Genomic DNA, 10235 nt, shown 5'->3' with positions numbered 1-10235 from the left:
ATGCTCCTGCCCTTGCTCACTCGGCCCCAGCCCCACTGGCCTCTTCTTCATTCACACATGCCTGGCATGGGCCCATCTTGGGACCTCTGCACTTGCTGTTCCCTCTGCATAGGACACGCTTCCCTCAGATATCCCCAGGCCTCCCTCCTTCAGCTCCTTCAGGTCCCTGCTCCTCAGAGAAGCTTCCCCTGACCAGCCACCGTGTCTGAAACAGTGTTCCCAGTCCTTCCACCCCATGGCCATGGCTAATGACCTTCCTAGCATGAATCACTGACAGAGCTCGTCTTATTTGTGTGGTTTGTTGATTGATTTCAGCCACAGTGCCTGGCACACAGAAGGCACTTAGTGAGAGGCTGCAGAATGAACTGGCTGGTCCTGTTGGTCTCCTGCCCTCCAGCCAGGACTGGACAGTGATTGAGCCCTGGAGGTGGCCAGGAGGCGGCAGCAAGAACAGGAAGTAAACCCAGGTCTAGCTAGGTGGGCTGTGGTTTTGTGCAGAACAAAAAGAACAGAAATTGTTGTTTGCTGAGATCACCTATTGTATGCCATGACCTTTGTATACCTTGACTGCCTTTATTTTACAGATAAGGAAACTGAGGCCTAGAGAAGTGAAGCCATTTCTCTTAAGGCTCTCCAGAACTTTCCCTCTTCCCCCTGGGGCAAGAGCTAGGGTTGCAGTCCTTTACTGCCTTTGTCAGAACGCCCGAAATGTTCTCTATTCAGTTTTTACTTTTTTCAATAAATCACAAATTTTCAGCACGTGGAGTTATTTTTCAATTGAGTTGGGCGTTGCATTTCCTAAATCTGGCAACCCTAGGCGGGGAGGGGCTCGGACTCCCAGCTTAGAGCTTCAGGACCCCGTCGCTTTCTCTGGGGGAATCCCCCCCCGCTGTCTTTACCCCCTGGAGACCAGCTGGCTCTCGGGGACCCCGACATTTTTCCTGAGACCCCTCACTCAAGATTGCGAACGGGTCGCGGTTCCTTTAAGAGTGGTTTCAGGGCGGGGCGCACAGGGGCAGGGAGAATCCGGGGGCGGGCCGGGCGGGCCAATCCGGGGGCGGGACGAGCGTGGGGGCAAAAGGAGCACGCCCACGGGTCCCGAGCGACCGGCTGCCCCGCCTCCTTCAAGCCCTAGTCTCCCGCGGCTGCGTCGGCCCTGCCGCCGGGGAGACAAAGCGCCGCCGTTGCCGCTGCCGCCGTCACTGCGAGTGCGGGCCCCAGGCCATGGCCGGGCTGCGTCCCGGCCCCGCGCCGCCGGTCCCACCGCCGCCCCCCTAGTCCGCGCCGCCAGGTAAGGCCCGCCCGGCACGGGGCGCTGCGAGGGGACGCGCGCTCGGGCCGCCGTGGGCCTCGGGCCCCGCGGCCGGCGGGAGAGACCTCGGCTGGGGATCTGCCTGTGTGCGACTCCACGTCAGCAGTGATTTTCCCGTTAAAGACCCCGGCGGTCCGGGGCGAACTTGGCCGATGAGCTCCCCCACCCCCGCCCCGCCCCGTAAGGGGCCTGTGCTGCTGGGGACAAGCACTGCACCTGGCACGCACATTTTGTTGTCTGGGGCTCTGGCTGTGTCCCAGGAAAATCAAGAGCTCCCCGTACGACATACAAAGGGACAGAGGGCTGCTAGGAGCGGGGCCGACCTGGAGACCCAGCCTCCCCAAGGGGCGCGGGGCTGTTTCCAGCCCAGGGGCGGGAGGGGGCGTCCTGGCGCCCCTGGGGCCCTGCTGCAGAGCGGCCAGCACTTGTGTTCATACCTGTGCTTGTCACACCCTCTCCCCCCCGTGCCCACTGCTCGGGGACACCTGTGGCAGCTGGATTCAACCCCAGGACCTGTGGGGTGGTTTCTTTCCTGGAACTGGGTGCCAAAATGCCATGTCAGTTCTCCAGAGTCCCCGATTCTGGGCCAGCTCTGTCCCTGGAGACCTGGAGCTAATTATTTGCCTTCTGGATAGTTTTCCTTGCTACCTGCTAAGGGTTTTGCAAAATGGCTCTTCGGGATTAATTTATTCAACCCTTCCCAGAGGGGTGGATGTTAATGTTCTCATTTTAGAGGTGAGGCGGTGAAAACTCACAGAGGCGGTATTTTTGGTGCCTTTTCCCGTGGTTGGCCAGCAGGCTTTCCTCACTTTAGCTCATCGAATCCCCTCCACAGCCTGTTTGACAGATGAGGAAACTGAGGCTTGGAAAAGGGAAGTGACCTTCTCAAGACCCTCCAGCCTGGGCTGGTTGAGGTGAGAGCCTGGCCTCGGGACCAGGCCCCCCACAGCTCTCTGCCTGGCCTTGGGCTCTGAGTCAGTAGCAGTGCCTGCAGTGGACTCTGGACTTGCTAGAGAGGACCTGAGTGGGGGAGATAAGGCAGAGAGGAGGCCTCCTAGAGGCAGGAGCCCATGCCCCTCCCACTTCTGCCCCGCTGCCCCGCCTTGCTGGGGCTGGAAGAAGCAGGGGCCGTGTGCAGGACGGTTTCCTCTGTCACCTGCAATGTAGGACCCGGCTGGTCGGGTTTGGGGCAGTGGTGGGGGGAGGGCGGCTGAGCATGAGGGAAATCACTCTCTCTTTGGCCTTAATGGGGAGACCCCAGGATTAGCCCCTTTGGGCCACTTGTCTAGAGCATGTGATTCTGGGCACAGTATTGTACCTTTGGGCAAGTTACCTAACCTCTCTGTGTCTCAGTTTCCCCATCTATTAACATGGGACAGGGGACAGACACCTTCTCAAGGAGCTGTTGAGAGGTTTAAGAAGACGACTGTTTAACTCATTCTACAGGTATCTGAGCACCGACCACATGCCAGACACTGGAATGGAATTCAGACAAAAAACCTCAGCCCTCCTAGAACAGGCAAAAACGACCCAGGTAATTTCAGGTTGGGGGACCAGAGAGGGATGGGGAGTCTTATGTCAAGGGTGGTTGGGAATGGCTTCCCTGAGACAGGCCAAGGCCCTGAGGCAGGACTGTGCCTGCAGTTGTGAGGAGCAGCAAGGAGTGCGGGCTGGCTGATGCTGCGTGAGCAAGGCGACGGGGCCGGGGAAGGGGACTTGGAGGCAGTGGAGGACTCGGTTTTACCACGAGAGAAGGAGGGAGTCATTGGTGTGGTGCAGGGCTGTGGCTGGATTTGGTATGAAACAGGATCTTTCTGTGGGGAATGGCTTTCAGTGGGGTCAGGGGAGGGGCCTTGGAAGGAGTTTGGCTCTTAACCCGAAGAACATGGACAAGGAGGGGCAAGGGTGGAGGCAGGGGACCAAGGAAGAGGCCGCTGGAGCCATCCAGGGGAGCAATGAGGAGGGCCTAGACTGGGGAGGTGGCGGTGGGTAGAGATGAGGCCACTGATTTGGAAGAGGTTGGAGGGAGGCTGTCAGTTGGGCTTGACCAGTGGTCAGAGTGAGGGTGTGAGAAGCCAAAGGCCATTTGCTGGGACACTGTGCTGAGGGGAGCGTTTGGGGAGGCCGAGAAGAATGGCGACAGCTGCCACTGCTGAGCAGGTACCGCGTGCCCAGCACCATGCTTAGTGCCCTCTGTGTAATTCACTGCGTCATTGTTACAACACTGATTTAGGTGCCCTTATGATCCCACTTCACAGATGTGGAAATAGAGGCCCAGAGAGGCTTAAAGCTTGCCTGGGGTCGCGCAGCCTGGACACTACAGAGCTGACATTTGAACTGGGAGAAGAGCCAGCCAAGAGCAGACTGGGCAGAGGGGAGGTGAGCGGTGGCCTGAGAGGTAGGAGGGAAACGGGACAGGTGGCATGGGTGGTTCCTGTGAGAAACGGGGCTGGGGTCTGCGTGGAGTTGTTGGGCTGTTCGGGAAATGCATGAGTCTTATTTTGCAGAGGAAGAAACTGAGGCTCAGAGAAGGGTGGCCTGTCTGAAGTCTGTTTAGGGAGGCAGAGCAGGGACTAACTACCCTGAGCCTTCAGGGTCTCTGGCCTTGGCCCACTGCCAGGTCAGGACAGGCTGACCTCGGCTACAAGATCCCAGCGTGTGGTGCCTCCTCCAGGGAGCCATCCTTGACTGCCTAGGCAGGTGAGATGAGGTGAATTCTGTTGGGAGCAGCTGGGTCAGGCTGAGCTGCTCTCAGGAGCGCTACCACCCACATACCTCATTCCTCCAGGCCCTGAGCAGGGCGCCACCTGGGCTGGGGAATGAGTGTTTACTGAGCACCTACGGCATTCCAGGGACTTCACATACTTTGTCTCTTGAAAAATGTACCTACTGTCCTGTATAGAGTGAGGCTGTGAGGCAGAAGCACAGGGCGGATCCTCACAGTGGCCAGGAGAGAATCCCAAGGGAAGGTGTGGTTGTATTAGGGGTCCAGGTATCACCTCCCAGTAAGTCGTACCTGGCCTGTGTTGCCCCATCATGTGCTCCTTGGGGAAGGTAGATAAAATCAGAGGCAAGTACACAGTTAGATTCTTCTGCTCTGAGTGCATGATGCTCTCTGCGCTACCGCCCCCCCCGCCCCCGTAACTGCGGGCCAAGCTCTGGGTCACTTTTCTGGACTATTTTGCCACAGCCTTTCCTGTCTGTCTGTCTGATTGCACCTGCCGCCTCACCCCTCCCTCCTCCCACTCCAGCCTCGCTGGCCTCCTGGCCAGTTGTCCAGCACACTGGCAGGTTCCCACTTGGGGCCCTTTGCACGTGCTGTCCCCTCTGCCTGGCCTGTCCCAGGGCCCCCTCCCTCATCTCCTTTAGGCCTCTGCTCCAATGTCACCTTCTAAGCACAGCTGTTCCTGACCCCCCTCACCCTGTTAAAATCACACACTCCTGACCCCCGCTCCACATCAGCTTTTCCACAGCACTGAAGACCAGGACGTCGGGCAGACTCGTTGTCTCCCTTTGTTCATTGTCTGCGCCCTGCGCTGGCCACTAGCGTGTCAGCAGCGCCCCCCTCTGTCTTGTTTACGGCTGGTGTCTGGTCTAGAACGGTGCCTGGCACACAGTGGGTGCCTAATACGTGTTTGATGAGTGAGGTCCCTGCAGCCCTTTGAAATGGGTCCTCTTCACGTCCTCATTTCAGACAGGCCGATCACAGCCAAGTGAGGGACCCAGGGCTGAGACCTGAAAGGGACCACAAAAGGCCGGCCCGCCCGGTCCTCAGGGACGAGGGAGACAGCAGGGCCTGAAGCGAGGCCTGGGTTTGGATTTCAGCTCCACCCAACTTGCTTTGTGGCCCTGGGCGCGTGACCGACCTGCGCTTTGTTTCCTCATCTGTCAAATGGGGGTCAGGCTGCTTCCTGCCAGCTAAGGTTTGTTGCAAGACAAGTTAAGAGATACAGAGCGCTTGGCGTGCAGGAATTCCCAACGTTGTTTTGGGGCGAAGGGTGCAGGAGGGTTATGAGTCTGACCCTGGGACCACAGCTGGAGTCAGACCCGTGGGTGAGTCCTGGCTCTGCAGGTCGCTTCCACTCTTTGAGCCTCAGTTTCCTTATCTGTGAAGGGGGGGCGCACCCGAGGGAGGCTGGGCGGCCAGGGGGAGGTGCTGGGTTACCTGGTGGCGTGGCCGCTGAGTGACAGCTGGCCTGGGTGGGACAGGCCCTGAGCTCGCCGCAGGCCCATCCTTGCCGCCATGAAGCTGAACGAGCGCAGCCTGGCCTTCTATGCCACCTGCGACGCGCCGGTGGACAACGCCGGCTTCCTGTACAAGAAGGGCGGCCGGCACGCGGCCTACCACCGGCGCTGGTTCGTGCTGCGTGGGAACATGCTCTTCTACTTCGAGGAGCCGTCCAGCCGCGAGCCCGTGGGCGTCATCATCCTGGAAGGCTGCACTGTGGAGCTCGTGGAGGCCGCCGAGGAGTTCGCCTTCGCCGTGCGCTTCGCGGGGGCCCGGGTCCGCACCTACGTCCTGGCCGCCGAGAGCCAGGCCGCCATGGAGGGCTGGGTGAAGGCGCTGTCGCGGGCTAGCTTCGACTACCTGCGGCTGGTGGTGCGCGAGCTGGAGCAGCAGCTGGCCGCCATGCGGGCGGGGGGCGGCCCGGCGCCGCCACGCCGGCCACGCGCGCTCCTGCCCAAGGAGAACGGCTGTGCCGTCTGGACCACCGAGCCCCCCGCCGCCTCCGCGGGTGCCGCTGCCCGGGCCCGGCCTGGCCCTGCGCCCCCGCCGCTGCCGCCCCGCCGGCGGGCCTCAGCGCCCAACGGGCCTCTCGACGCGGCCTCCTTCTCCCAGCTGCACGAGCGGTACGGGCAGGAGGTCCGGGCCCTGAGGAGCCAGTGGCTCAGGAGCCGGGCCCAGCCCTGACGCAGCGCGTGAGGGCCGCGCCGAGGGGCGGGGCTGGAGCCAGCCCGGGTCGCCCGCTGTCAGGGTCCGGAGGGACTCTGGTCCGAGGCCCTGCCCCACGGCCGGGCCCGGAGCGGCTGGGGGCCTGGGCCTGAGGGAAACCATGGTCAAGTCCTGAGGAAAGCGGAGGCCCCTGTGGGGCCTGCTTTCAGGGAACATGAGCTCTGAGAGGATGCTGGACTCGGAGGGGTGCCTCAGACTTAGAGGCGGCCACAGTGCCTCCCTCTAAGGAGAGCTTGGCCCGGCTGAGCCCCGCAAAGCCCGAGGGCTGGCACGCTCGCCCCAGGCCCAGCCCGGATCCCCCAGCAACGGCCTGCTGGTGGCGTCAGGTCCTGGCTGCGGTGACTGCGACCTGACGAGGGCCTGTGGCCCAAAGGCAAATGCCCCATCAGCCCTGGCCCGTGGCGGGGCCTCGGCGCGGACAGAGGGAAGGCCCAGGCCTGCCACCCACCGGGGTCGGGCCTCGTTTTGCTCCCAAGGAGCCGGCCTGCTCCGGGCTGCCTGCCCACCCGCTGCCAGAAACAGCAGCTGAGAAGGCGGCAGCGGGTTTTAATGCATAACTGGAATGGCGAGGTTGCCTGGTCCCCAGGGCTCTGGGCCTGGAGCGGGGCCCAGGCAGGACTTTGCCCTCGGCCTGGGCCCAGCCCTGAGGCGGCACCCGCTGTGCAGTGGCGACCCTCCAGCCTTGAGCCTCTCCGTGTTCCCGCGGCGGCTCTCACGCGCCCTCCGAGGGCCTCAGCCACACCTCAGTCCCCGCTCCCAGGGCCGCCGGCTCTTCCGGCCCCGCCCTGGGACCAGGCCTTGCGGGAGCTCGTCTGACCTGGTTCAGCCTGGCTGGGCAGCCCTGGCCTCAGCTGCCTTCCCAGCAGGTTTCACTGGGGAGGGGTGGCCACGTGCTGACTCACTGCCCGGAAAGGGCCAGGTGCTGATCTGCGGGACCAAGCAGCCGTTGGGGAGCTGCGTTTGGCTCCGAACCCCCTCCCCCCCGATATTCTGATGGATGACAAAGCCACTGTTCTCATCTCTGCAGTGGCCCCTCTTCGTCCAGGGAGACTCTGGGGCCGGGTCATGTTTACAGTCCTCAGTGCCCCACACTGGGGACCCGCTGAGGATACCTCCCCCCACCCTTTGTTCTCCAGAAGACCCCTCCCTGGCGTCCTGAAGAGACCCTGGGGCGCGGGGAGGAGTGGGGCACCACCTGCCTGCAATCACCGGCTCAGAGCTGGCTCGGGTGACTGCGGCTCCCGTTTTAATTTAACTTTTGATACTGAGGTGTTTTTTTTAAAGCAACAAATCTTGGCATTTTCACTACTTCCGTTTCTTGTTGGCTGCTGGGAAGGGACAGGGTGCCTGGCTGGGGTGGGGGTGAGAGAGGACAGTTGGCAGGCCCCAGGGACAGGGCCAGGAATCTTGGCTGGAGACAAAGGCATCTCAGGAATCTCACCGGGTTCCTCTCCTTCTCCAGGCGAGCCCTGATCTGTGGCAGGTGCCTGTGGGGCCTTGGTACGCCTCCTGTCCCCGCTCCCCAAGCCTTGAGCAGTGTGAGTGGGGCAGCGGCTCTTGTCCCCAGGCCCTGAGTCCCCAGGGCTGCTGGGAGCTGCGCAGACCCCGCTGGTGGGTGAGGTGGGGGCCCCAGTGCTGGTGCAGGTTTACAGACTCGAAAGGAACAGTGCCTTGGTCTCCGTGGGGGGCTGGTGAGAACCACCCCCCGCCCCTGTTCCTGCTCCCGATCCCCAAAGCACAAGGTGGGGTCAGGCTGCTCTCCAAGCTGGGTCGGGGGAGACACCAGGCAGCCCGGGAGGGGGATTGTAAAAGCTAAAATAAAATAAACAACAGTTTGTCAAGTAATGGCTGGTTGTGTGGTTTTTCCCATCAAAATCCCAGATCAGTTTGCCTGGCAGAGCCAGGAGCAGGCCCTGTGGGACCAGTGACCAGTGAGTGTGTGTGTGCCACATGGCTCCTGCTCTGTCAGGCACATCCTCACTCCCTCTTATGGCAGATACTGGCCCCATTTTTCAGATAAAGAAACTGAGGCTCACAGAGGTTAAGAAATCTGCCAAGTTCACACAGCCAGAAGGTGTCAGAGCAGGGAGGGAGCCTCTGGGACCCTGTGCAGGAGGGGCAGGGCCTTCTAGAGCAATATGGGGAAATGGAGTTGCACGGCTCCTTTCCAAAAGGAAGAGGAGGCAGAAGGAAAGAGGAGGATTAGAAAGTCAGCTAGGCTGAAGGCCTGGCTTTTGGAAGGAGTGTCAAGGATGGCAGATGGAAGAATTAAAATCTGGCTGTTGATGGTCCGTTCATGGGGCCGCCCGGGGGCCTGCAGTTAGGATTCGGGCACTGACGCTAGTTTGGAGGGAAGGGCCCAGCCATGGCGGTGGTGTCTGCCGTGAGCCTGGAGGGTGGTGGGGGCTCTCCTGTGGTCTGCTGTCTCAGACTCACTGGGCTATTGGGAGATCACAGACGGGAAGGGGCTGGCCCAAGGTCACCCAGCAGGATGGACTGGCAGAGCTTGGGTCACATGTCTCCCTTGTTGACCTGGGAAAATCATGCACATTGAGGAAAATGTGGCTCAGGATGAGCAACCTACAGCCCTTGGTCTGCAGAACAAGCTCGAGAACAAGAAATGAAAAGACAGCAATGTCCGGGAATCCGGCCACTCGTGCGCATCCAGGGCTCGCTGAGTAATTCCTTCCACCTCTCCTGGGACCACAGCTGATGGGCGGGGGCCGGGGAAGTGGCTCCCCGCACAGGCTGAGTCAGAGCGTGCGGCCTGTGGCACTTGTGACCACAGCCACCACAGGGCCCAGAATGGGGAAGTGGCAGGAGAGAGACAGCTAGCTCCAAGACCAGGTTGGGGGTGGGGGGTCGCCTGCTGGGCCTCTTAGGGCCGGAACGTTTCCATGAATTCAAGGGAGTTGGGAAGGGGTGGGGGGCGGGTGGCAAAGACGAGCCAGCCAATGCCTAAGTGCTGTGCATCCACCTGCTCATGCGTCACTCGTGGTGTGCTCTTCACCAGTGGGATGTGTTCAGGGCACATGCTTAAGGACTGAAATATCCCAGGAGCATGACAAAGTAGAGAAAATCGTCTCCACTTAAAGAGTCTTTGGGTTCAGAAGGAACGTTCTGAGAAGCCACTCGGGGCAGGGGATGCGAACCTGAAGAGGGGCCATCGGGCCAGAGGTGATGTGTGGGCTGCCCAACGTCTACCCGCCCTGGACGTTACTCAAATTCAGCCCTGGCCCGGCGGCTCAGCTGGTTGGAGTGTTGTCTGTGCACCAAAAGACTGCGAGCTCCATTCCCAGCCAGGGCACCTACCTACATTTCGGGTTTAATCCCTGGTCAGGGCATGTACAGGAGGCAACTGACTGATGTTTCCTTCTCTTTCCCCCTTCCTTTCTCTCTCTGAAATCAATAAAAAAACATATCCTCAGATAAGGACTAAAAAAAATAAATAAATAAACCATCAAAAACAAAAAACAAACAAAAAAAATACCCCTCAATCAGTTGTGCTGTTCCCATCTGACTTGTAGGAATTAGTTAAACTTTAGCTGCTAAAGAATGACTCCATGATGCAATTTTGGCCAATGTGATGTTAGTGGAAGCAGTTTCTTGCTTTGAAAAGGAGACACAAAGAAGAGCTCTCCGTTGTTTTCTAAAGGTGGAGTTACGTCTGCCTGATGTGTGGAGCTGTGGCAGCTATCTTGCGATCATGAAATAGGACACCCTTGGCAGGTATCCTGCAGTGAGTTTAGCACACACCTGAGAACATCCTTGAAATTCTGAAGCAACCCCACCTCCGGATGGCTTACTTGTGGTAATACACGGCTTTGTTCCAAGCTTTAAGGGGGGCTATTTTGTTATTTGCAGCCACAGGCTTCCTGATGGGTAGGCCTGAGTGACTGTGGCTGCCTCTCTAAGGAGCGTGGCTTTGGCCAACCAACTCCAGGGCTGCTGTCAGCTCAGGGGGCGAAG

At 60.0% G+C, this 10235-nt stretch overlaps 1 protein-coding gene across 3 annotated transcripts; it reads left to right on the top strand.

Annotated features, from left to right (window-relative positions):
• Positions 1 to 1166: 1166 nt before the first annotated feature.
• Positions 1167 to 6224, top strand: PHETA1 (PH domain containing endocytic trafficking adaptor 1). 3 transcript variants are annotated; one of them, XM_054593921.1, is made up of 4 exons: positions 1167 to 1291; positions 2759 to 2846; positions 3571 to 3710; positions 5522 to 6224. In XM_054593921.1, exon 4 carries the CDS (start codon positions 5556 to 5558, stop codon positions 6222 to 6224), a length of 669 nt encoding a protein of 222 aa, XP_054449896.1. In that variant the 5' UTR covers positions 1167 to 1291; positions 2759 to 2846; positions 3571 to 3710; positions 5522 to 5555. The 3 variants fall into 3 exon arrangements, with proteins under 3 accessions (XP_054449896.1, XP_054449897.1, XP_054449895.1); XM_054593922.1 differs by lacking the exon at positions 1167 to 1291 and adding an exon at positions 2073 to 2226 and having other exon boundaries at positions 3571 to 3691; XM_054593920.1 differs by lacking the exon at positions 1167 to 1291 and adding an exon at positions 2073 to 2226.
• The last annotated feature ends 4011 nt before the right edge of the window (positions 6225 to 10235 follow it).

Source organism: Pteronotus mesoamericanus, unplaced genomic scaffold (genome assembly GCF_021234165.1).
Source record: "Pteronotus mesoamericanus isolate MK-2021 breed Mesoamerican mustached bat unplaced genomic scaffold, CSHL_Meso_final scaffold_507, whole genome shotgun sequence".
In the NCBI taxonomy this organism is placed as follows: Eukaryota; Metazoa; Chordata; class Mammalia; order Chiroptera; family Mormoopidae; genus Pteronotus; species Pteronotus mesoamericanus.
Note: the sequence above shows the minus strand (reverse complement) of the source record. Positions and strands in the feature narration are given on the sequence as shown.